Raw genomic sequence first — 26,589 nt, forward strand, 5'->3', positions numbered from 1 at the left:
GCCCTGGCATCGCCTTGGGGAGGCTCGCGGCTGTCGCACCCCTACCCTGCCGGAGCCCCTGGTTGGGTCCTCCCCTACCGTCCCGCTCCAGCCCGCCCCGCGCAGGAAGGTAGCGGAGTTCAGCATCGGCTACCCAGTCCTTGCTCAATATTTAAAGCGGACAAGTTTTGTTCTTGAGACCCCTCCCCTCCCCGCCCGCGACTTTCGCTCCGATGCCCGGAAAAAAGCTGACTTTCGACTTAGTTGTTCAAAGAGCTGGCCTTGGACTTGGTGAGTTTTGCTTTAAGCTCTCTTTGAATCTGAGCTGGGCTTGAAGGTACAATCCTTGAGGGGGGGGGAGGCGCGGGGTAAGCCCTCCCCAATCGTATTTTTTTAAAAAGAACCGCTGTAGCGAAGCTTCTTTGGATGTAAAGGAGAGTTTTCTCCCGTCGTGATACAGGCCCCAGAAGCAGCTCAGGGCATAAGTGGCGGTGACAAGAGATCTCTTAAAAGGACTAGCCTGCCCTTAGAACTCTTGCTTTGGAAAGGGAAATCAGATGATCTGCGAACTGCAGCTCAGAAGTTACCACCGTCCGTGCGTAACTGTTGCGTGTTGTGAGCGAATGGCTCATTAGTCTAACCAAGTCTGCTTCCTAATGAAAACAGTACTGAGACCAGTTGTTTCATATGGAATTAATATGTGCGATCCCTCGTACGATTAAAAAAAAAAAAAAGGCAAAAGCTCTGCAGCCCCCCGCACCCTAACTGGGGCCGAGGGCCCTCACTGGGGGGGAAATGTGGTCTTCCCTTCCGGATCACTAAGTGCGGGAAGGTCTAGCACGCTCGGAGGGGCTAGATCTCCGCTCCCCGGACGCTCGGCTCTTTGTGCCGGGGACGGGAAACGGGCTCCCGCGGTGCGCAGAGAGGGCTCCGGGCCGCCCAGCCTCCGCCCCGCCCCTGCCGGGCACCGCGGCCCCACGGCGCCGCGCCTCCTCACCGGGGCAGCTCGCGGGCTCCGGCAACGCAGGCTGGAACTCTGCTTCCCGTGGCCCGGGAGGAGAGGTCTCGGCAGGGCCGAGAGGGGAAGACCGGGAAGGGGAGCCGCGAGGAGGTGAAGGTACGCGCGCCCGCACGGGTGGCTCCAGCGCTCCAGCTTGGAACGCGCGCTGCGGCCGGGGCGCACGGCTGGCGCGGACCCGGGGCCTCGCCCCGCTGCCCCGGCCCGGACCTCGGGAGGCCCCCGCCGCCAGGGGCCCGGCTCGCCCGCCGCCCGCGCGCGCCGCGGGGAAGGGGAGGGCGCCTTCCTCTCCGGAGCGCCTTTGTTCGCTCTGGCTTGGCGGGCGCGGGCGCGGGCGGCGGGGCCGCCGGGACCTCCCGGGCCGAGAGCCGCGCGGCTGCGGCAGGGACGTGCGAGCCCCCGGGGCGCCTGCTGGGGTGAGGCTTCCTGGGGCCCGCGGGCTCCCGCTCCCCGGGGAGCTCCGGCGAGGCGGTCTCCGCGGCGGGCCGGAGCGCGGGAGCCCGCGGGCGGACGCCGCGCCCTGGGGCCCCCGGGCCCCGGATGGGGCTCCCCAACAGTGCCACCACCCCTGGGCTGCGGGGGGGAGGACTTCGGGTAGAGAGCCTGCATCCGGCTGGAAATTAGGAAATACCTCCAGACTGAGGAAACTTTGGGCGAGTTAACCGGCTAGGGAAATGGAGACAAGGAAGTGGGCAGGCGGGGAAAACTGGAAAGGAGACCTCTAAGTTAGTTACCCGTAGGTCTTGGCCACTCTTTTCTGACTGCCGAGTTGTATTTTGTAACGTGAAGTGACAGCCAGTTGCTTACTCAGATACAATATAGGTCAAAGTAGCAACTTTTCTTCTGATTCCAACTGCACAGCCTATATTTTTTCTTATCCAGGGTTGGTTTTCATAGGTTATGGGTCATGTTAAAGGGACACCGATGTTGCAACCGCACAGAGTGGCTGCTGGTGGCTTGTAGCTCATATTTAGGGTAATTCTCTGATGAAAGTACATCCATTAGAATTGGATTTGTTCCTCTGTGCCTTTATTTTGGGAACTTTGCCTGGTCCCTATGGGGGAAGGGAGAGGAATGTGAGAAACTGAAATTGACCCAGAAAAGGATGCTCAGAGCTAGTTGTGTTCAGTAGTAGCACTGACAAGATCCCCTCTTAAACTTTCTGAAAGGGAGATTGGTGATTAGCAGCTGAGGTTTCAACTTTCTCAAAAGAAACTTAATGGTAGATTTTACATCTTGTCATGGGGGCCGAGGGGCTACTTTATTTGGTCATCTCTTTTTTAATTATTACTTTAAAGCAAGATAAATTCGATACCAGAAATGTTTACATTAATTTACATTATATACTTAACATGACCCTTCTATCCCCTGCTCCTTCTCTCTCTCCCTTCCTTGCTCCCACAGGCACCCTCCATGAGTATTTATTGAGTTCTGGGAGGCTAACCCTGAGGCCCATTCCCTCTAATTCACCTCAGGTCCCCTAGTGCTCACCCAGACACCTGACGGGGATGAGTGTTATGACAAAGAAAGTTCAAGCTAAACTAAGAAAAGCAGTTTCTGAGGATGTGAGAAATGAGAGGTGATTGGGAGGTATAAATGATATTACACATAAATGCCTGGCCCGCAAACCAAACAAAAAAGCTCCCCAAAACCTCAGATGGTAGAGGGGACGCCTGGCTGGCTCAGTGGTTGATTGTCTGCCTTTGGCTCGGGGCGTGATCCTGGAGTCCCAGGGTCGATCGAGTTCTGGGATCCAGTCCCACATCAGGCTCCCTGCATGGAGCCTGCTTCTCCCTCTGCCTATGTCTCTGCCTGTCTCTCTCTGTGGCTTTCATGAATAAATAAATAAAATACTAAAAAAAAAAAAAAAAAAACAACTCAGAAGGTAGAGAATAATTTTCAAAATAAAGTGTAGGCTCTAGCAAGTAAAAATGACACATCATATTTCATTAAAATGGAGATCAAAGTCCCCCTTTATAAAAGATTGATTCAAATAAGGAGATTGTAGGAAGGTGAAATAACTTTCTAATTCTTAAATATAGAACAAAGCTTGAATAATAACTCATGGGTTTTGAAATGGGTCATTTTTTAAAATGGGTCACTTTGGCTGGAATCATTGCACTTGGTGACTTTCAAATTGTAAAGGTAGAGTGCTTTCTGAGGACCAACTGCTCTATAATCTACGTAAAAAACGTAGGATGTGGTAGAAAGAAACTGGAAGAAATTCAGAAGGAAGTGGTCTCTTCTCAAAGTAACAATGTATCCTATCCTTTTGGAATTATGTATATGCTCAATTGAATTGCTGCAAGTTTTGCATTTTATAGCATATTATACCTTTTTTGGGAATATTTCCAGAGCCATTATTTTATTCTATTGTTAGAATAATCTAGTGAGGAGCTGCATATATTGTCTATGTTCCAGAAATTAAGGCACAGCAAATTATTACAAGAGGTCTTCCATTTGCCAGCAAAGCTTTAGCCAGAACAATGCAATCCAGAATATTTTTTTTCTTACAGTACGTGTATATATAGGAAGTATATATACTTCATGCTAAAAGGTAAGAAACCTCATCAGATGACATGTAAACTTTGAATAAACAAAAGCGATTTTTTTTTTTTTTTTACATTTCCATGCTGGAAATTCAGACTGACTTTCATCTGTCACTTATATTTTAAGATTTATTTCCATTCTGTAGTGAAGGCTTTAGCCCTAGAAGCCAGTTTTCTACAGAAAGGAATGTTCCATCATGCCGATAGGCAATAAGCCCCCAAAGGTCCAAGTTACACGCTTTAAGATCCACCTACGATTTTATATTTTATCTCTTTATTCCTTTTCCTATAATTTTTTCTACAACTTTTTGATAGTGCACTAGGCAAAGCAAGTTAAAAAGCTGACTCAGCTCAGGTTTCCTTCTCCATAATATACAAGGCCTTATATTTTTTTGGCTGTGTCATCTTTGTAGAAATGTTTTTATAAGTGCTTGTGGGAACCATATTGTTCTTTCCTATCAAAGATAATGGAAAGGTATGTTCAGCCAATTAGTAATGATACTTCTGTTCTCAATCTCAATAGTATTTGGGATGTGTTGGTAAGTGCCCCTTAGCCATCAGATCAGTATTTTCAAAAACTTATATCTAATGAATATTTTTTGAAAAGAATATTAGAGTAGAGCTTATCATTTTGAAAGGAAAAAAATACCTATAGAATAATAGCTACTAACTAAACCATCATGGTACAGATATATGAACAATTTCTAGAGAAAGGAAATGAGCCTAGATTGAATACCTGATTTGGACCACATTTATTTTGTCAAATAAATGGTCTCAAATGATCCTCAGAAAAGACTATGTTTAGAGGGAAGTCAAGCTCATGTGACCAGTAAATGGAAGCAACAGAATATAAGTCTATTTTTGTTCATGTTCTAAAACTCTTGGTTTTTCTACCCATGTGTTTTGATTAGGTCCAGATTCCAGATTGCACCAGAATACTTGCTTACTCCATTAGGGGGTTCTACACTGGACACATCTCTGAAGCCTTCCCTGTATCCTGCCTGTGGCCTACTACACAATATGTGGTAAATTAATATTTGTTGAATTAATTAAATGTAGGCATTACCTACTTTCAGGGCTGCTCAACATAATGCCTGGAACAGGTAGGTGTTTAATAAATGATAAAATGTTATTAAAAATGTTGATCAACTGAGACAGGAATGTTATATATGCCTCTTACATTTTATACCATTATATTTTGTACTCTGTAAACCAGCAATCAGGTGTTATTTCCAAATATAATATTTAGAATGGGACATATGAAGTGCCATTGGACAAGAAGCTTGTATGTCTAGCTCACATAATAGGTTTATACCAAGTCATAGTGTTACCCTATTTTTATTTTTTAAGATTTTGATTTATTTTTATTTTGAGAGAGAGTGCATGCATGTGCGGCGAGCGGGGAGTCAGGAGGGGAAAAGCAGAGGAGAGGGACAATCTCAAGCAGACTCCGTGCTGAGCCAGGAGCCCAGTGTGAGGCTCGATCTCATGACCCTGAGGATCATGACCTGAGCCGAAATCAAGAGTCAGATGTTTAACTGACAGAGCTGCCCAGGGACCCCGTCACCCTATTTTTAAATCACTGTTTTTTGTATCATAATTTTACCTCAGTTGGACCTTTCATTTCATCAAATACTTATTCATCAAATACTTGCTTGAAACATCCTCTCTGAGTCCTGTACTTTTTATTCTCCTCTCCTTTTGTCTTTCTCACCTCTCTTTTACCCTCTATGCCATTTTATTTATTTATTTATTTTCTCTATGCCACTTTAAATCTCTGCCCTTAAATTCCCTCAGTCTTCTTTGTGGAGTTAAGACTTCATGTACCCAAAGGACATAAACTCACAAGATCACTTATGCCTACTCTTTTATGCTAATGGGACCAAGAAAAGGAAGGAGGGAACATTGAGATGGAAGGTTAAAGAAAGGGTGGTTACAAGGAGACTGAGAATAAGCTCTGACAAAAATGCAGGTGACAGTAAAATGTAAATGATCCAAACTTCAGGAAAGCAGATTCTGAGCCTTCTTGGGTGCTTCTCTTGGCCCTGCTCCAGCACTTCCCTGCCCTCCCATCCTGATGGGAGCTCCAGGAAAAGTAGCTGGCCAATGCCAGGGAAGAAGGCAAGGTGAGGAGTTCAGGGTAGGGCCTGGAACCCATCAGCTGCTTCTGAGCTTCCATGGGGTCTGGAATTTTGGAGGGTACATGGTTAACCCCATGTCTGGGAGCTCTAGTTTCTTCTGCAACACAGGGACAGCTTTCTCCCTCAGAGGTTGCTGTGAGGCTTCAAGAGTTTCTATAGACCCAAAGCAGTCAGAATGGAGCCCAGAGCACAGTAAACACTGCCATGTTAGCAACCGTTGCTAGAGTGGGCCAAAGGAGAAGTTTGTTTCTTAACTAGACAAGAACAACACTGACAAGAATTGTATAGAAAAGAGCGAGCAGCCCGGTCAACACAAACAACCATGCATCAGGAATGAATATAGAAGACCAAGCTTAGAAAAGCAAATGTTTGACCACTCTGAGACCTATTTTGTATTTCTGGGTTTTTTTTTGTTTGTTTCCAATTCTGTTATTGGGAATTTGTAGTGATTTTTACTATAATGCCTCTGAAATACAATAATATTCTATAGCCTCTTGCCATCAGTTTCCTTAGGGCCTGTCTTTACTTAGGGCCTGTCTTTACTTGTTTGTTCATTTGGTATTTCCTTGTCTTCTTTTTTTTTTTCCAGAGCCAGCAAACAGAAATCTACACTCATGTTTAACAATGGTTAGAAATGCATCATTTAGTTTATATAGGTGGGGAGCTTGTTACTGGATTCAGACTGCAGGTTTTATACTTAATGTTGTTTCCTCTGTCCCACATCAATGCTTGTTAAAAGTTGGAATTTAAAGTCTTGGCTAACACTGAATCAAGAACTAACTCTAAATGTATTGTTTGTGGAGGAATAACAACTCCAAATGGCTTCTAATCCCTGCCAGTGGCTTGAGCTCAATTTGCATAGCTTAAGTCACAGCCACAAAAACACCTAAAGACAGCTAATGGGTAGAATTCTTCCTTTATTTTACAGGCCTTGTATAGAAACACACAAATATGAATTAAAAAATAAAATACCAATTGAGGGTATATTTAATTTTTCACACTTTAAATGTGAATTGTAAATTCATATTTGGGGTTGTTTCCTTCCTTTTTGAGTACACAGAATAGGCAATTAATACTAAACAGTACCCAGTTGTGTTACTTATCACCAATGACTATAAGAAATTTAAGAAAAATGTATGAAGATCAAATTATAGCCTTTCCAGTAAATTCAGGGCTAAACCTGATTTCTTTTAACATGGCCACTTGGCTCTTGAGGATGCATCCTTGCTCTCTTGAACAGGGAATAGATGATTAGAACAAGCCAGGAAAACAATACTTGGAATGTAGAACAAAAAATCACATAAAGATGGACAGAAAATGTTATATTTCTTTCCTTTGAGTCATGCTTGGACAGGAATCAAAAACTGCCTTATATGGGACTATAAGTAATACAACTTTAAATATAAAAAGGTTGAAGTACTCAGGAGTTTTTTTTTTTTTAACTGACTTACTGAAAGAGCATCCTTAGTTTATAGTTATATTTTTATGACTTTTAAGTTTTGTGCCCTAAATGAGTGCCTCACTTGCCTCTCCCTGACAGTCAGTGTGCTTTATGGAAGGTATAGAGAGGGTTGGCCAGCCTGCGGATCCGTGAGAAGGAGGCACACATCTGTGATGAGAAGGGACAGTGCCTGTGAGATCTTCTTGTTTTTCAGTGATGTAGGAGGTGAAGCCATCAGCTGAGAGTGAGGGACACAGACCCTGGGAGAGGGGGAGGACTGAGCCTGGCTGATGAGAGAACGGGAGAGAGAGAAGGTCCAGGATAAGTGAAGGATAGTCACACAGCACTGAGCCCTCTGCCCACAGCTGGATACCACCATTTGTAGTGACGCCAGCTGCCCAGTGGGTTACACTTCTCCTGCAGCCTGGCAGGTGTTGTAGTAGTAGAGAAGGCTGCAGGCACCAGAGGTCTGGGATTGTTGTGGGGGAAGGGCAGGGACCAGGGAGGGGAGGGCAAAGGTGCCAGATGATTCTGGGCCTGACACAGGGAGGTGGAAGGAGGAAGGTCGGGAGATTGCTGGGTGGGGTGGGAGTGGTAGGGAGCAGGAAGGGGGTGGGCAGAGGATTCCCAGTGAATATTTAGAGGCTGTGTTTGAAGAGCAAATGGACTGGAGAGTGAGCAGACTGGAATTTGAAATTTCAGAGGAAATGCAGTTGTAGGTGAAGCCGTAAATGACGTTCTTGCTGATTAGCTGTCTTAAGTGGGTGCCAGGTTATGTGAACAAAATGGTCTCCATGTCCTAACATAAGGGCTCCCTAGACTTCTGAGTGTTGCATGTCTACTAAGTAAGATTTGGAAATATAGTTTCTTTAAGATTAGATGTTAGTGTTAGACAATGGTCAGAAACCATGATCAAAAAATATACAGTTGGAAACAAAAATAGATACATTTTGAATTCAAACCCTCTGGCTTTCTCTTGTTCACATTCCTCAGCCTTCAGGTCTCAGATTCAGTGTTGCTCCTTCTGGAAAATGCGCCTCTGCTCCACCCACCCCCATGTGTCCCCTCCAGGCTCCCAGTCCAGCACCCACTATTTGCCCCTGGCTCTCTTCCAGCTCAGACTGCCACGGGCCTGGTCTGTCCTGCCCTCTATCAATCACCCTCTACCTGTTTCTTACCCCATCTCAACTTTCTATGACCTAGTCCTTTAAAATAGTTCCTTTTTAAAAGAAATAACCATCTGAAGTTTCAGAATTTCTATTCTTTCATTTGTCAAAAGATATTTCTAGTCCTTGAATTCAAACCTGGGCAAATAAATTGAGATGCCACATTAATATGCGCATGCGTGCATACATACATGCATAAAGTAAAATAAGATGCTTCCTTTATCTTTCCTCCTCCAGGTCCTCCTTCCCCTGTCTTTACTTGCCTCGGGGCCTCTCTGCTCCTCTCTGGTCCTGGAGGGCCCACCCTCCTCCGGGCCTCACAGCAGCCATCTGCCTTCTGCTCAGAGTGCTCCCCAGCATCTGCAGTCCTGCTGCCTCCAGACTCAGAGGAGCCCAGGACTGCTCCACCTGCTGTCTCTGCAGCACCTCCCGCTCAACAGGAGCCCAAACCTAGACATGCTCCCTCCTCACTCCTAACTCAGGAAACCCATGTCCCCTCAGTTGTGGGCAATGCTGGAAACTAGGTTCCCCCCTCCTCCTTTCCTCCCTCCCAGGCCACTCACCAGGCAGTGCTGGGTTTCTTTTTCTCTGGAGGGTCTTCCTTCCCCCTGACTTCCCTCCTCGCTCCCACCACCCTAGACTAGGCCCTCCTCACTCCTCCTGCTTCGGGGCGCGGCCCCGATGGACCCAGGGGCCTGCTCTCCTGGCCTTCTGCATCCATCCTGTATGCCACTGCCAGACTAATCCCTGTCACATACGGCGTGGTCCATATGTACAAGGCAGGTGTCATTAGAAACAAAGCCCGAAGCTTCTGTGACTTCTTGCTGCCCTCGGCGCACACACACACACACACACACACACACACAGACACGGACTTCTCTGCCTGGTTTTCAGGGTTCTCTATGAACAGCCCCCAATCTCCCTGCTTTCAATTACATGCCTGGATCACAAATATTTGCCATGTTGTTATTTTTTTTCCTTTTCGCCTAAAACAGATTGCTTCTTTTCCTGCAACCCCCTAAATCCTGTTTATCCTTAGGCCCTCCTATCCACCTGTTGTTGATCTCTGCTACGAGGGACTCCCCTTTTTTACCTGGAGTTGGTATTGTCTAAATTAGTGCTGTGATGCTATCTGCACTTTACTGTAATCTGCTGATCACTGTCCATGGGAACTGAGTTTTCAAGTGGGCATCATGAGTCGTGTCTCGACTAGACTGCAGATGCTTGCAGAGAGGAGACTATAAAATGCTACTGCATGACTCCCACCACGCTTAGCATGACAATTCCACAGGAAGCATACACTTGTAGGATTTGTTGAAACATTGAACACGGAAGTTGTTTGAATCAAACTTAAAGTGCAGCCCTTACTATCTTGATTAAAACTTCAAAATTTTTATAGGTTTTGTGTAATATTGTAGGATCACTAAAGTAGACCCAACAAAGAAATGGGTTACCAGCAAGAGCTAAGTAGAAAAAAAATCAGGGTCACTTAGGGTAACTTGTAGTCCCTAGTTTTTCCAGAAGAGTTTAAAGAGTTCTCTTTAGAGAACTACAAGAAGAAATATTCTTGGGACACCTGGGTGGCTCAGCAGTTGAGTGTCTGCCTTTGGCTCGGGCGTGATCCCAGAGTCCAGGGATCAAGACCCATGTCGGGCTCTCTGCAGGGAGCCTGGTTCTCCCTCTGCCTATTGTCTCTGCCTCTCTCTCTCTCTCTCTCTCATGAATAAATAAATAAAATATTTAAGAAAAAAAAAAGGAAAGAAAGAAATATTCTTGAATAACTGTGGGGCACAGCTCCCAGACTGAAAGGCATTAGGGTAGGGTCAGCCACCTTCTTTTCCAATGTTCCTATTCAACTTCTATTCTTTGGTCTCCTGACTACTCCTCTCTATTAGGAAAGAGAATACTAAGAATATCTGCTACTTCTTTTCAATCCAAATAGATGCAAACCCAAGTTATATCCAAATATTTGCATACGGGTCTTGCTCAATGCAGGATGGGGTTATATCCCAGTAAACCCACTATCAACTGAAGATGTTAGAAGTCAAAAATGCATTTAATACACCTAACCTACCAAGCATCATAGCTTAGCCTAGCCTATCTTAAATGTGCTCAGAACACACCTCCAGGTGGGCAAAAGGATCTAACACCAGTTGTATCACATACTAAAATGTTGAATAGTTCATGTAATTGAATACTGTACTGAAAGTGAGAAAGAGAATGGTTGTAAGTGTATCGGTTGTTTTCGCTCATGACTGCCTCCCTGACCTGAAGCTGCAGCTCAGCTCTGCTGTTAGCATTGCCAGAGAGTATCCTATGGCCTACCACTAGCCTGGGAAAAGAACAAAACTAAAAATTTGAAGTATGGTTTCTACTGAGTGCATTCTGCTTTCACACCATCATAAAATTAAAACAAACAAACATAAGTCAGGGACTGTCTATATTCGCCTCTGAGCCGCTCTCTGTCCCGTTCCCTCCCATGGTCTCTATTTCCTCGTACCAGCAGTCCCTGAAGTCATCTGTAATTTTTATATCCCTTAGTTACAATCCATTGACATTCACCCCCAATTTGCAGATGAAGTCACCAAATTGGAGTACAGTGAGGGTTGCCCCAAGGTTACACAATGATCCTGGCCCCAAACTGGGGGTAGCCCTGGAGCTTGCCGCCTGCGGCCTGGTCCCTGAACACAGCTCTGGATGCACAAAGGAAGCTGCAGGCACAGCGTTCTGGTGGGGATGGCTACTGAGCTCACAGGCATTATCTGGGTCCTTTGTTTCTTGTCAGGCCCAGCGTTCTCTTTTCTCTAGGTCGGGCAAGCCTGTGGGTTTCTCTGCAGTCCCCTCCCCTGCACTTTGTATATGGAAGCTAGAAGGTGTGCTTCAGGTGAGCCCTCAGACTCTGTGGGAACCAGGAGAGTGGGTGTCCATTGCTCGTGTGTGGTATCCCATCAGCAAAGCCGGGGCTGGGGCAATACCGCTTGGTTGTAATTAATGAGTTTAGACCGTGGAGGTGCATTTTGCTTTTGGTTGGGCGAGGCTGTCGAGTGGCTATGTTCAATTTGGAGGAGCTCAGGTGTTCTTAAAAGAGAACTGGGCACTGCGAAAGAGTAGTTCACCTTTCCTGATCTTCCCCTCATCAGATCAGTCCTATCAGTGGAATTTGGTTATGATTGGTATAAATGATAGCTAAACAGTTCAAGCTGCTGAGATTGGAGAAATCTTGTTTTAGAATTTCACATGCTGTTCTAACCTAAATAAGTGGTGTGGGTTGTTGGCTTTGTGACAGGTTCTTTGTCATTTTTCAGAAACTGTTTTGACTCTTTGAGGTCAATGGGGAACAAGTGAAGAGACACAGGAAAATAAGGTAACTACATATGTGGCAGGGGTGAGGAGCAGAGGGATAAATGCATGATATGGGCTGGCTGCTAAAATGCAAGTTAGCAGCAGAACTCTGCAGCCAGATGAATAAGAGGCCCTATTCATTAGAGAGATAGGAGGGCCTCTGAGTCAAGTGTGCATGTGGGTTCTAGAGGAGTAAGGCCTGTGGGCTAATTGTCTAGCAAGAAGCTCAGACTTGTAAACAACTGGGGATAGGTGCAAAGCGAGCTGTCATTGCAACATGATGAGTGCAGCTGCTCAGAAACGGGAAGCTAGTTTTGCCTGTTGTTCCAAAGGTTACTCTCCTCTGTTTCTTTTCCAGAGTCTGTTGGAATAGAAACTGCAGATTAGGGATCCCTGGGTGGCGTGGCGGTTTGGCGCCTGCCTTTGGCCCAGGGCGCGATCCTGGAGACCCAGGATCGAATCCCACGTCGGGCTCTCGGTGCATGGAGCCTGCTTCTCCCTCTGCCTGTGTCTCTGCCTCTCTCTCTCTCTCTCTCTCTGTGTGACTATCATAAATAAATTTAAAAAAAAATTAAAAAAAAAGAAACTGCAGATTAGTTTCAATTGCTAATTTTCTTAGAATTCTTAAACACAGGGTCTTATAAATCTGCCCTTAAGAATTCTCTGTTGCTTTACATTAAGCCTCCAGTTCTACAGGCAGAAGGGGATACCCACCTTCACAGGTGGACCCTTATCTAAGTGAATACTGTTAAGACTGAGAGGAAGTACCTATTTCCCTCACCATGAAAGTGATTCTGCCAAGTTTAGGCAGATGCGACCAACAGAAACTGGTATTTTCCACTGTCTTTTCCATTTTCCTCTAGAGCATTCGGTCCACCATGACCAGCCAAACCAAGAGGGGAAATTACTGATACTGATCTATCCCTTAAAGTAGTATTTCTTGCTTTTTTGATGATAAAGCACACACGCACAAAATGCATTTTACATTACAACCTGAAAGGCACATATATGTAAAACCGAAAGTTTCATAAAATGACACTTCACTACTTTCAGTGCCCTATGCCATTCTCTATTTTTTTTAATATTTTACTCATTTATTCATGAGAGACACAGAGAGAAAGAGAGAGAGAGAGAGAGGCAGAGACACAGGCAGAGGGAGAAGCAGGCTCCATGCAGGGAGCCTGATGTGGGACTCGACCCCAGGACTCCAGGATCATGCCCTGGGCCGAAGGCAGGTGACCCCGCTAAGCTACCCAGGGATCCCCATTTTCTATTTTGTTCTTTCTTTTTCTTTTTCTTTTCTAGATACTGGTTGTGACTTTCTGAGAGGCACTAGCAAGTTTTAAAATTGATGTCTTAGGGGAAAAGATGATTATCTCTGGACAAAGTCTCAGCAAGGGTTGGCTCTGATCTCCCGTAATCCTTGGACTTTTGCATGCCTGGTTATCACCCCAACAGACTTTTGCATGCCTGTTATCACCCTAACACGGAGAAACTTTGGGAGATAGGTAATATAGCTATATGTAAAAGGCCAGAGGTTGGGCAAGGACACCCCATAGCCAAGGTTAGGTCAATAGAGCTGGGTGCTCTCAGTGACATAGCAGGGCCAAAGGGTGGGGACTTGTGGTTGAGATCTTGAGACACAAAAGCAGAGCCTTTTCCTGGGGACTTGTGATGTGAGCTCAGCTACCCAGCCAGCCTGGACTGGGTAGAGCTTTCATGGTCTTTTCCCTGTCAGTCTGTTGAAAGCTCAGGAGACTGACATGTTAACCCTGAGGGGAGATACTACTTCTCCAGGCAAAAGGATATATCATACTTTGGATAAGCACTGGGGACAGAGTTCTCGAGGAAGGGAATAGCTGTCTCCTAGTCACAGGAGAAAGGAGAGGACATGTGACTGACTGGGCCTCCTGACCGCAGGTCTTCCCAAGTGACCAGCTGTTTGAGTGAAAGTGGCTCCATCCCCACCATGGTTCTCGGCACCAACATTCAGAGAATGCCTACCAGGTGTCAGGCACTGATCGGGAAGCCAAGGTTAGGGTATCTATGACATCATGGAGTTCACAGTGTAACTGGGGGAGGCAATTTAATTAAATAAAAAAGTCAGTGCAGGAAGATTGGTGCAAGAAGGTACTGTGGTAATACAGATAAGAAAAATCTTTGGTGGTAGTGGCCTCAATTCTGACTTCCCAGAGAAGCATGCCTGTAGAACTTAGTGAGAATTGGTATACTTCTTCTTCTTCTTCTTCTTTTTTAAGATTTTATTTATTTATTCATAAGAGATAGAGAGAGAAGCAGAGACACAGGCAGAGGGAGAAGTAGGCTCCATGCAGGGAGCCTGCTGTGGGACTTGATCCCCGGACTCCAGGATCACGCCCTGGGCCAAAGGCAGGCGCTAAACCACTGAGCCACCCAGGGATTATTAGCAAGGGGAGCAGGGCTCGCCAGGCCACAGGACTGGTGGCATAAAGGCTGCCGTGTGTGAAGCAGTAAGCAGGGCTGAGCTTTCAGCCAGTACTTCGGTACTGACAAACAGTAGAGAGCATCTGAAGGGGGTTAAGGAGCTCAGTCTCGTTAGATCTGAGTTTTAGAAAGGTCACTCTAGGGTAGAGGATGGGTTGGTCAGGGGTCATTTTGGCTGCTGCACTGCTCTGACTGAGAAGTGATGATAACACGAAGAGGCGATTTGGTCCAGGGTGTGATCCTGGAGTACCAGGATCAAGTCCCGCATCGGGCTCCTCGCATGGAGCCTGCTTCTCCTTCTGCGTATGTCTCTGCCGTGCTCTGTGTTTCTCATAAATAAATAAAAATCTTAAAAAAAAAAAAAACACGAAGAGGCAAAGAGAGATTTAGAAGAAGTAGTTCATAGGATTAAATAACTGGTTATGGAATGGAGGAAAAGGAGGACTTTGAGATTTCTAGCATAGATGCATGAAGTGCAGTCAGGCACAAAGAAAGGAAAAACGGAAACAGCAACTTTTAGGGAAGAAGACAGTTGAAGGGGTTAGAAATGGCATTTGAGTGTCCCTGTATGCAAGGTTCCTCCTATTTACATATCTATGTATATTCCCATTTAACTTGCATAAAGACTTTTGAGTTAAATAATATGATTCCAGTTTTTCAGATTTCTGGGTTAGATGCATGATACAGTGCAGTAGAAGAGCCAGCAATTTTGAATAAATTGCCTGACTACAAAGACAGTCCTTTTTGGCTATAATCCGGTGGCTTTCTGGTTTGAATATGCTAAATTTGAGGTGCCTGTTGAGTTTCCAAATGAAAAAGAACAGAAAAAAGATGACTGTATAATTTGGGGCTCACAAAGTCATTTTGGTTAGAGTTTGGGCTACGCTTTTGAAAATGTATCTTGACTCCTTGATTATTTTCGGGGTACCTGGGCAGCTCAGTGGTTGAGCATCTGCCTTTGGCTCAGGGTATGATCCTAGGGTCCTGGGATTGAGTCCTACAACAGGCCCCCATGGGGAGCCTGTCTCTCTCTCTCTGTGTCTCTGCCTCTCTCTGTGTCTCTCATGAATAAATAAAATCTTAGAAAAAAAAACCTTCATTTTTTTTTTTTCAAACAAAATCTTACTCTTATTCCTGTCTTGTCTAGGACAAGCTTCAGTGAATTTTAACTATCATGAACTTGCTTTTCATCATTCGTCTATTTTGCCTTGGACTATACATACTGGCATACCTTCAGATGCTGTTTGGTTTGGTTCAGTTCTAGACCACCACAATAAGGTGGTCATAAAATCATAATATCATAAATATGGTAAAGGGAGTCAAATGAATTTCTTGATTCCCCTGTGCATATAAAAGTTACATTTACACTATACTGTAATCTAACAAGTGTGCAATGGCATTATGTCTAAAAAAATGTACATACCTTAATTTAAAAATAATTTATTGCTAAAAAATGCTAACCATCACCCCAGCTTTCAACGAGTCACAATCACCTGGTCACAGATCACCATTACAGATATATTAATGAGGGACACCTGGGTGGCTCAGCGGTTGAGCATCTGCCTTCCGCTCAGGGTGTGATCCCAGAGTTCTGGGATGGAATCCCACATTGGGATCCCGACAGGGAGCCTGCTTCTCCTTCTGCCTATGTCTCTGCCTGTCTCTCTGTGTCTCTCATGAATAAATAAATAAAATCTTAAAAAAAACAAAATATATTAATGAAAAAGTTTGAAATATGAGAATTACCAAAATGGGACATGAGGAGAGCAAATGCTGTTGGAAAAAATGGCAACCCTTACTTGCCACAAACCTTCAACTTGTAAAAAAGGGAGTATTTGGAAACTGCAATAAAACAAAGTGACCTCACAAGCTACTGCAAATCAATATATTCATGGACAAACCCATGTGAGATTTTGAACTGTAAGTATATAGGCTGATAGCCATTTTATTTTAGGAGGCTTTTTATTTTGTAAGGTTGAGAAGAGAAAAGGGTCTCTATATTTTGAATGGGAGGATGGTAGAGAGTGGTTCTTTCCCTTTCCCTATACTTCCCCCTCCCCTACCAAAAAATAAATATCTATATGCCTCTGCTATATATTAGCTTCTTTCACAGACTTCTGTCCATCACCTTCTGTCCACATCAGGCAAGTTACATTTCATTTTTAAGGAATGAAAAGTAGTTTCTTTCTTTTTGTTAACTCTAACCCATTCACCTGTCATCTTTTCTCTTCCTGACCCTACCAGATGGCACTGCACTCTCACAAAAAGAAGTACATGGAATAACTTCCTGAGGCCAATCACCTAAATTAACGAAGGATGCCAGTGTGGGCAAATTGTGATGTGCTGGCATCCTCATTCTACAGTGTGTTCCACTCTTTCTTGCAATCTCAGAAAAAGATGGTGTTAAAAGAAAATATTTTGTGAAACAAGAAGCTCCTACTTTTTTAATGACTAACATGTATTGTTAAGATGGACATCTGTTCTGCAAGATACACAGTTCTGTGGTCTCGAAGAAGCAAGCGCCCATTCAAAACCAATCCTAAATAAAAACAGACCTGAATGGATGTCAGAATGTTTGTTAGTGGCAGAAGAGTAAAAAAATGGCAGTTTGTTCAGCTCTTTGCCACTTGTTTTGTACTAAGCCTCATGTTTTTTTGGGACCCAATCGATAATCACATTGTGAGCCATATGAAGTCCTACTCCTACAGATACCTCATAAACAGCTATGACTTTGTAAATGACAGCCTGTCTCTTAAGCATAGTGCAGATGGGGCTACTCGCTACCAGTACTTGATTAACCATGAGGAGAAGTGTCAGGCACAAGACATCCTCCTTTTACTGTTTGTAAAAACTGCTCCTGAAAACTACAATCGACGTCATGCGATTAGAAAAACATGGGGCAATGAAAAGTATGTTCAGTCTCAACTTAATGCCAACATCAAAACTCTGTTTGCTCTAGGAACACCTACTAACCCATTGACAAGGGGGGAACTGCAAAGAAAACTGGTTTGGGAAGATCAAATGTACAATGATCTAATTCAGCAAGACTTTGCTGATTCTTTCTATAATCTTACTCTTAAATTACTTCTGCAGTTCAGATGGGCAAACAGCTTTTGTCCACATGCCAAATTTCTTATGACTGCTGATGATGACATCTTTATTCATATGCCAAATCTTATTGAATACCTTCAAAGTTTAGAAAAAATGGGTGTTCAGGACTTTTGGATTGGTCGGGTTCATCGTGGTGCTCCTCCTGTAAGAGACAAACGCAGCAAATACTATGTCCCCTATGAAATGTATCAGTGGCCGGCTTACCCTGACTATACTGCTGGAGCCGCCTACGTGATCTCCGGTGACGTAGCCGCTAAAGTCCACGAGGCATCACAGACACTTAACTCAAGTCTTTACATAGATGATGTGTTCATGGGCCTGTGTGCCAATAAAATGGGGATAGTACCACAACACCATGTGTTTTTCTCTGGGGAAGGTAAAACTCCTTATCATCCCTGCATCTATAATAAAATGATGACATCTCATGGACATGTTCAAGATCTTCAGGACCTCTGGAGGGATGCCACAGACCCGAAAGTAAAAACAATTTCAAGAGGGTTTTTTGGTCAAATATACTGCAGGATAATTAAGATAGTTCTCCTTTGCAAATTGACCTATGTGGACACATATCCTTGTAGGGCTGCCTTTGCCTAACGGTACTTGAATGTTCTATGTTTTCACTGTCACTGAGCCAAACTGGATGAAAAAAACTTTAGATATTTGTCGATACCTTAAGTAAAATGATTATAAAAAAAACAAAGAAATGTTTTGAAAACTCAGTCTATCAGAAAGTTTCTTTGATTCTAGAAGCTATTCAGTGTAACTTACCTACTTCATTGCCTAGATTCATTTCAAGGAATTTATATTTAGAAAAGGTTTATGAAAACAAAGCTAAAGGGAAATTCAAGTTCTCACTTAATGCCATGTGTATACTGGAGGCATAGAGAAGTTATTAAGGTGCTTTGGTGTTAGGGTAACTGCTTTTGGAAAATACCAAGTGAATGTATAGTACAACATTTCAAAGAAATGAATATATTGTTGGACCAGGTTTACAAATTAGTTTTTATTAGAGAGCACTTGACGGGGGAACTGGAGGCCAGGGGAAGATTGGCATAGGAGAACGTACTTGAACCTGGTAAAAGAAAGTTCCTGATCTTCAGAGAAGATTTGGGAAAATGTACACGATTTCTTTATAAATAACCAAATCACTTATTGTCCCATCCATGTAGCTAATTTACCTAGATAGTGTTGTCATTTAAAATATAGCTTTTTTTTTTTTCAAAGTTTAATGTGAAATTTGAGCTATCATTTGCTCTTCCCTAACTGGTACTTCATGTGGGTTTTCTAGATTATTAGAAGTGACACAAAACATGGGCAGTTTGTTACTCACAGGGTCTTTCTCTATGGAGAAATCATTGTTAATTCAAATAAGCCAATTTTAATGAATTTTCAGCTGGTTTTTAAATATTCAATATTGGTCCATTTTTAAGGTAGTTATTTGAATTATTTGAATGTAATTTGCACAAAGGGATATAATAATGAAGACGACTTCAAAAAGAAAAATAGAACATTAGAAGCCTCTTTTCTCCCTTTCTGTGATTTATAAAACAAAATTCTTAGTTTATAAATTATTGTAATGATGACTAAAATTAGCCTACCCCTTCTCAACAAGGTCTCATTAACCACAGTACTTTGTTCCAAGTTCAGATTTTAAAACTGAGCGTTCAGCATCAAATCAAAGCTATCTTATTTTTTAAAAATCAAAATGACTGTTGGAGGTGTCATCAACTTTGAAATATTTCACATTTGAAAGCAGAATGAAGTGATAGAAAAGTCACCAGGATAAGGTTTTAAATATTTGTGAAACTTCATATATTCAGAGATGTGGCTGAGCTCTCTAAAAGAGGAAGTTGCATTGTTCTTACAGAGCAGGATAAAAATGTGGCCATGATGCAACAACCTCCCCTCACTACAGAAAGAACTAGGTGATGTCCATTGTCGCAGGGATTATATCAAGTCCAAAATGGTGACTTCAGCAAAAGCAGTTGAACTGATTATAAAACCCCTCTCTGCAGAGGTGCCTGTTAGGGAAAACTAAGATGTCTCATTTCATTAGATGTCTGAAATATGCAGAAGAAAAAAAAACTAAAAGAATTCTTGGTAAACACAACTGGATGATGATAAATACTGTATTTTTTTTGCAGATAGCTTTTTAATGTTTACAGAAAATTTTCGTTAATTTTTTTCCTATTTTGAAAACTGAGGCTTGTTTACATTAATTGCTCAGATAATTTAGAATTTTTAACTAATGTCAAAACTACAGTGTCAACCATTCTAGGTTTGTAGTTACTTTCAGAGTAGGTCAGCGTTTTTAGATCATTACAGTTTAAATTTTCTGACCAATTTTAAAAACTATAGGTAACCAAATCACATTTTGACAAATCTGGTTTATAATTAATTTTTATTAGTTTGATTCTTTAATAACCATTTGCCTTTTGGCCATACACCCTGTGTATCTATACCTGTAACTGTTTAAATTTTCCATTGGTTGAAAACATAAGTGTTTCTCTGGCCATTGAAATTATCTTGTTTACAGCAATACTTTTGTGAAGCAATTATTTATTTGCAAAAGAGCTCTCCTCAACTGTGTTCATCTTTTCATTTTTGCTTAGAATAGAATGGAACAGATTTAAATTTAAAGGAAATATGAAGGCACTTCCTTTTTTAATAAGAAGGAAATTGCTAGATGCTTCCTTCAGTAGATTTAAAGTACTGAGAAGACTATTTGTAAATAAAAGGATTCCAGCCTTTTAAAAAAAGAAGGAAAAAACTTTTTGGTGCTCTAATGCAGGGCTGTCTCAAAAATCGTCAACAAAGGGAAAATAACTATCAGCCTGGATGGTCACTTGAGTATATGATGGTTGTACACAGTATTATTGCTAAAACCTTTTTACCTCTTGGTTGATTTGCATCTTTTTTCCATATTATTAATTTTATACCAGTATGTTAAATATTTATATTATTTGAATTTTGCTCTTGTATGGCAAAATAATTAGTGAGTTTTTAAAAATAAATCTGTGATTTCCAATAAACAACTTGCAAATTGTCAGCAGGTGTGTTTTTCACAAACTTTCTAAACTCCTGTGTGGACACCGTTTGTTCATATCACCAACTTGTTCTGTTTAATGTCAGGGAGGTCTGTAGTACACAATCTTTTTTTTTTTTTTTTTTTTTTGTAGTACACAATCTTAATCCTGTTGCTGTTCAGATTTGTGCCTAGGATAGAGGATTATCGTGTCCTCTGCCATGGAATCACCTAAAATGCTTCTTTTTTTTCTTCTTCTTTTGTTTGTTAAAGGAGTTATGTTGGAATGTCTAAGTTGGGGGAATTCTCTTCTACTAGACTGTTCAGGAAAGAGATGAAAACATGTAGTCATGATGCCATAAGACACCATTTGAAAGGGTCATATTTTCCTTTTATTTGATATCATTAAGTGTCAGAAAGTAGATTCAAATTAAGCTCTAGTCTATTAATGTCAGGAACGTTCTTAGGTGTGCTTCTGAGTGCTGCTTCAGTATATTTGTGCAAAGTATGTTCTCATCTGCTTTTTACCCGATTCCTGCACAGTACTTAGCCTAAGATAGGGTGTGATTCAATCTTGGTATGTTTTCAAACCTTGGAAGTGATTTTTTTGGTTGTAGATATTCTTTTGCTCCAGACCTCAAAGGCTTCTTACTGTATTGAGCATCAAATCTAATCTCTTCTACCTGGTTCCCAAAGCCTTACGGAATCTTCCTTTTCTTCTTTATTCCCTGTAGTTTTAGTTTTCCCACTGCCACTAAATTTCATTCATGACCACAGTTTGTGTAAGTTAACCAATGGAACATCATTTCCCCTGTATCTGTTGAAGTCTTGAAAATCCAACCCTAACTGTGCTCTTCCATTAAGCATCTCTTCCTGCCCTCCTCTCAAAACCTATACTTAATCACATATATTATTGTACTATCTATTAATTGTTTCATGTGTTTTTTCCTAGCCAAAACAGAAGTTCTGAAGGTAGGGACTGTGCACAGTGCTATCACATAATGCTTAAAATCATTGAGTTTTTTTTTGTTTTTGTTTTTGTTTCTGTTTTTCTGGAGTGCCTGGAAAAAAGGCTTAGTTGGTTAAGCATCAGACTCTTGATTTCAGCTCACATCATGATCTCAGAGTCATGAGATCTGAGCCCCAAGTTGGGCTCCATGCTGCATGTGGAGCCTGCTTAGAATTCTCCCTCTCCCTCTGTCCCCTTTCCTGCTCACACTTCCTCTCTCTTTAAGAAAAAAAAAAAATATATATATATTTATGTATATAAATAAACATATATTTTTATGTATAAATATATATTTATATAAATATAAAATATATTTATGTATATACATATATATTTATATACATATATAAAATATATATGTATATTTATGTATGTGTGTGTATATATATCTATATATATACACACACACACGCTGTCATTTAAGGACAACAGAACACATTGTCAAGTGGTGCTTTTCTGAGGCAACCCAACTGAAAACACTTTCTGATATACTGATGTGGGTCATTTATTATAACTGAGAGATAACATTTCAATCAGTTAGAGCCCACATGTTTCCTTGAGTACACCTTAAAGAGTATAAAGTAGTCTAATTAAACAAATAGGGGCTTTAATCAAGTGGCAAGTTCCTAAAGATATTGGTTCATTCGTTCTACAGGCATAAATTGAAAGCCTGCTAAGAGCTAAGTATTATAGTCCCTGGGCAAAAGAGTGGCTCATAAATCAGTAAATTAAATGATGTGGATATAAATAATGTGATGATTGCTAGACTAGAGCTAATGATGGAGATTTTGAGTATAAAGAAGATTTTTTAAATAATGCATTTCCCCTTATGCTTTTGGTATTTACCACCCTATTTAGGCTTTTGGAACTGCAGAGTATTCACATAAATGCAAACACCTTCTTCCTATAGTCCAAAAATAGCATTGAATTTGTATAAATTAGGTCTTTGGGGAACCTATTGCCTTTAAATGCTTTCAAAGCATTAATTCAATCTACCAATATTAGTTTACATTATTATTTTCTTGATAATTTGTTTTTTAAAATACTGGGTATCCTTGGAATTTGGTTTATAAGTCATCTGTAACTCTTGCTTGTTGCCTCCCTGAGATCCATGAGTTTGTTCTCAGGTACATAAGTAAAGCTTAACATATAGAATAAATATGTGATTTTATCTAGGAAAAATGAGCAATGAGATTTAAAACAAGAAGATACCCTCCCATCCATCCCCTGCACCCCAAGGAGTTAAAATGACTCCTGCCAGGGATCTGCAATCTTACCTGGTGGGGGAAAGATTTTCAGGACTCTCAAGCTGCTCTCGTCCAGGGTTCTCCCCATCATGACTGCTTTCCAGTATTTCTTCATTCTGAAGAGAAAGAAATTTTGGTAAGATGGTCTATTTTATTTGGGGGCTGTATAGTTTTCTTTCCTCTAATTTATTTGTTCTGTTTGTTTTTGTTTTCAGTGTTCTAGATAAGCACCATGTCGGGTCCCTAATCTTTCTTTTCCTTTCTTGGGTTTTTTCCCAAGTCCTCTGCAGATCTGTTACAGTTTGCCCTTCAGGCTTCCTTTAGAAGCATCAAAAACTCTTTCTCAAAAGCAGGTATCCTTTTTCCTTAATAATGAACGGCTATTAATAATAATGTACTCCTCCTTCTTCCCGGTTGACTCACAATAAAGATTCAGAGTTTGAGCTAAGGGCAACAAGTAAAAAGATCATTTGATTCAATATCTCCTTTTTTTTTTTTTTTTAACTTCTGGAGGTAAGAAATCAAGATCTGGAGAAGTTATGACCTACCCAAGACCAGAAAGTGAGCTAAAGACAGAGATGAGATAAACCCAGAGTCCACTTTCACAGGCTGGTAATCACAAGTCCATTCTAGCATGCACTGTGTCTGAAATCAGCTGGTTCCTTAGGTGGTACAGATTGGTCACTGGTATAGACTTGAAGCCAGCTTGTGGTTGGTAACCCTGCTCCACTACCTCCCATCTGAGACCTTGGGCATATTCACTGATCCCCTCTGCCTCAATTTCCTCCCCTTAGAACATGGACCCCATGGCACTATCTACCACATAGGGCTGGGGCTCTTTTTCAGAATATTAGGGATTTAATTCTCAAAAAGAGGCAAAATTATTTATTTTACTCTCAATAAAATATAGTTTTAATAAGGAAATGAATTTGTATAACATGGATAGCAACCAGAGTATCTTAAAGGTATTGAGTAATAATTAACAAGTAGATAATTAGCCAGCATTTGAATTCTTCCTGGCTGCCAGGTTCTGTTTAATGAGTTATTTTATACTGTCACAAAAGGGAGTATAGATTTTGAAAAAGCCATCTTGCAGAAGTATTGTTTAAGGAAATTTAATGAGTAAACATAAAGATTCTATGTAAATTAGAGCTGGAAGGTGAAGGACAAAGTTCCCCAGACGGAGGAACAGATGAGAAGTCTCCTTGTAAAAGAGATGAGAGTGATAGGCTCTCAGCTCATTGTTGACAATGCAAGAAGAAAGGCCTGTCAATGGATTAAACAGAAAGCAGTCAAGGTAAGGTTTTTGGTTTTTTTTATTCATAATGCCAACCACAGAAACAGCAATTCAAAAATGTCCAATGAATGAAAGAAAATCATGGATCTTTGATCTTTTTCACTGATGCCCTATCAAATCTGACATATCCAGAAAGCAAGCTAACAAATAAAGGGTTCTTTGGGATACCAGTTTAGCATTCAGCTCAAACAAGGACAATCTTAAGTTCCAAGTTCATATTTGTTTTTTGTTTTTTTTTAAACAGGATATCATGGGGCACCTGGGTGGGTCAGTGGTTGAGTATCTGCCTTTGGCTCAGGTCATGATCTCAGAGTCCTGGGATCGAGTCCCACATCAGGCTCACCACCGGGAGCGTGCTCTTCCCTCTGCCTATATCTCTGCCTCTCTCTGTGTGTCTCTCATGAATAAATAAATTAAATCTTTAAAAAAAATGAGTATCATTTCACTAAGAATCTAAATTTTTAGTTCCTTTTATTACATATATTTGACCAGATACTAGTATATATTTCTCATTTCAGTCAATTTACAGAAATAAATACCAGTCCCTGGATTCAAACCAATCTAGTTATTTTCACCACACTATACCAAAGCTCTTTCTTCACATTTTCTATATAACGTTGAACTAATTACCATGGCAGTTAATGTTATATGGCATGCCTTTCTAGTTCCTCCCCTGTGACATTACTATGCCTGAAATACCAGCTGGACTTGGACCTTTAGCCCTATTGGTCTTTGGATCTCTCAAAATAATATGGGACCTTCATCAAGAGTAACCACTATTGGGACTATGAAGGGTGGAGCAGCAACATGGCAGCGCCTGGTGCAGGTGACCCTCTCAATACTAAGAGTGGACAGGCCCCTGTGGCTCAGCGCATCGACCCGACCCGGGAGAAGGTGACTCCCACGCAGCCGTAGTTCATGCAGCAGGTGGAGCTCGCCCAGTGGCAGAAGAGGCTGCTGCAAAGGCGGACCCGGAACATCCTGACCCGGCCTGCTGCATTGGGGCCGTGGTGTTAGCTATTTATGGCTACACCTCCTACTCCGTGTCCCAGGAGCATTTCCTAGATGAGCTGGAGGATGAGGTCAAAGCTGCCCGAACCTGAGCCCAAGCCCTCGGGAGGGCATCAGGACCCTGAACCAGGTGGACACTGCACGTCTCCAACCCGCTGGAGCCCCTTTCACGTGGTGGATGATACCCAGTGACCCTGTGGAAATCCAAGCCTGCACACAGCATTGATGGCCTCAACCTTGAACGATGATTGAGCCCAAGAATTTATTGCATTTGGCCAGGTCAAGGGAGTATTGCCCACCTTACAAAAACTGTCCACTGAGCCCTTCTTGCAGTTTGTTTCCTTTTTTGAGAGCTGTATAACTTTGGCTTTTCTTAGGCTTTCAGACTTTGTGGTTTACCCTCTTTACCTCCCCGGGGCTTAGCTGTTATGGAGGTGGCAGCTGTGTGTAATGTTGGAGCCTAAAGTGGGAAAGATGGAGTTAGGTTGAGAATAATAAACTGAGTCACCTCTAAAAAAAAAAAGAGTAACCACTATCACTAACAAAGCTTCCTCTCACTGTAAAACTTACTACTGCTTATAAAATGAATTGTGCTTTTTCCAACTCTTTTGTTGGTCTATTGTAAGTGGGGTATGTTGTAGTCTTTTCTTTCATGACAACCTAAGGGCAGAAAAATAACAATGACTCAAGGTGTACAGGTATGGACTGTTATCTTTTACACTGAATGATGATGTTCTTCTAATTTATAGACTTTGTCATGCATGAGACATGGGCTTGCTGAAATGCCTGGGCATGGACTTGGTTGTGTTGACCCATATTCCTGGGACCACATGTCAGACAGCTGGTGTCAGGGTAGAGAAAGAATCCTCTGTAGATCAAGTTCAGTGGAATGTAACACTGCTGCCATTGAGAATGTGATGGGAAGGACCCACAGCAGATCTGGGTACTGCTTTAATAACCTGCAGGGAGGTAGTTAACTATACTGTATACCAATGCTTTGCTAAGGTTTAGACAGATTGGCTGTATTCCAGTGCAGTAGCTTTCAAAGGCTGACCATGCCCCACAAAAAAACATCAAAACATACATACACATGTATTGTGATTTAGTAAATCTATATTTGATCGTGTTCTGTTTCTGGTACAGATCTCCTAAAACCTGTAATTTCCTACGTTGATAAGAGTCATGAAGTTTTCTTTTGTTATTCATAACATCCCCTTTTAACCCCACCAGAGTTTATGTTAATAAGGTAGCTTTTGGAAAGCACCAAAGAATGGGGACTGAATGCCAGGGGAACCAACCACATAATTAGAGGGTTGGAATTTTCGTTTCCCTGACCACCACCACTTCCAGGGAGGGGAGGAGGGCTGGAGATTGAGTTCAATCACCAATGGCCAGTGGTTTAACCTGTCATGCCTATGTATTGAAGCCTCCATAAATACCCAAAAAGAGAGCCGCTGTGTTGGTGAACACATGGAAATGGGGAGGGGGGCACTTGCTCAGAGAGCATGGAAGCTCCATGTCCCTATACTTTGCCCTATGCATGTGTTCCATCTGGCTGTTCCTGAATTACACCCTTTTAAAATAAACTGGTAATCTAGTAAGTAAAATGTTTCTCTCAGTTCTGTGAGACACTCTAGCAAATTAATCCAACCCAAAAGGGGGGTCATAAAAAACTGATCTACAGCAGGTTGGTCAGAAGCATCAGTGACAACTTGGACTTTCCAAATGGCGTCTGAAGGGGGTCAGGGAGCAATCCCCCTTAACCTGTGGGACGTGATGCTATCTCTAGG

At 42.1% G+C, this 26,589-nt stretch overlaps 2 protein-coding genes and 1 pseudogene across 8 annotated transcripts in view; 2 read left to right on the top strand and 1 right to left on the bottom strand.

Annotated features, from left to right (window-relative positions):
• MCF2L2 (MCF.2 cell line derived transforming sequence-like 2) overlaps positions 1-26,589 on the bottom strand; it is a 237,482-nt gene that overhangs the window by 67,135 nt on the left and 143,758 nt on the right. The window contains exon 15 of the mRNA XM_055307990.1: positions 22,522-22,607. Coding sequence (XP_055163965.1) covers positions 22,522-22,607 — 86 coding nt within the window. The remainder of the gene's footprint in view (positions 1-22,521; positions 22,608-26,589) is intronic.
• Positions 4-22,508, top strand: B3GNT5 (UDP-GlcNAc:betaGal beta-1,3-N-acetylglucosaminyltransferase 5). Of its 7 annotated transcripts, XM_055307994.1 has the most exons (5): positions 4-270; positions 4,458-4,571; positions 11,080-11,178; positions 11,600-11,968; positions 14,025-20,245. In XM_055307994.1, exon 5 carries the CDS (start codon positions 16,659-16,661, stop codon positions 17,802-17,804), a length of 1,146 nt encoding a protein of 381 aa, XP_055163969.1. In that variant the 5' UTR covers positions 4-270; positions 4,458-4,571; positions 11,080-11,178; positions 11,600-11,968; positions 14,025-16,658; the 3' UTR covers positions 17,805-20,245. The 7 variants fall into 7 exon arrangements, 6 of the variants coding, with proteins under 6 accessions (XP_055163969.1, XP_055163966.1, XP_055163970.1 ...); XM_055307991.1 differs by having other exon boundaries at positions 11,080-11,968; XM_055307995.1 differs by having other exon boundaries at positions 11,080-11,658; positions 16,344-20,245.
• Positions 22,537-26,355, top strand: LOC129498583 (cytochrome c oxidase assembly factor 3 homolog, mitochondrial-like; annotated as a pseudogene).

The sequence above is a fragment of the Nyctereutes procyonoides genome, unplaced genomic scaffold (assembly GCF_905146905.1).
Source record: "Nyctereutes procyonoides isolate TBG_1078 unplaced genomic scaffold, NYPRO_anot_genome, whole genome shotgun sequence".
Lineage (NCBI taxonomy): Eukaryota > Metazoa > Chordata > Mammalia > Carnivora > Canidae > Nyctereutes > Nyctereutes procyonoides.

Bases quoted from the DNA above. Each gene is read 5' to 3' on its own strand.
- B3GNT5 (XM_055307992.1), top strand. From the start codon at position 16,659: ATGGATGTCAGAATGTTTGTTAGTGGCAGAAGAGTAAAAAAATGGCAG.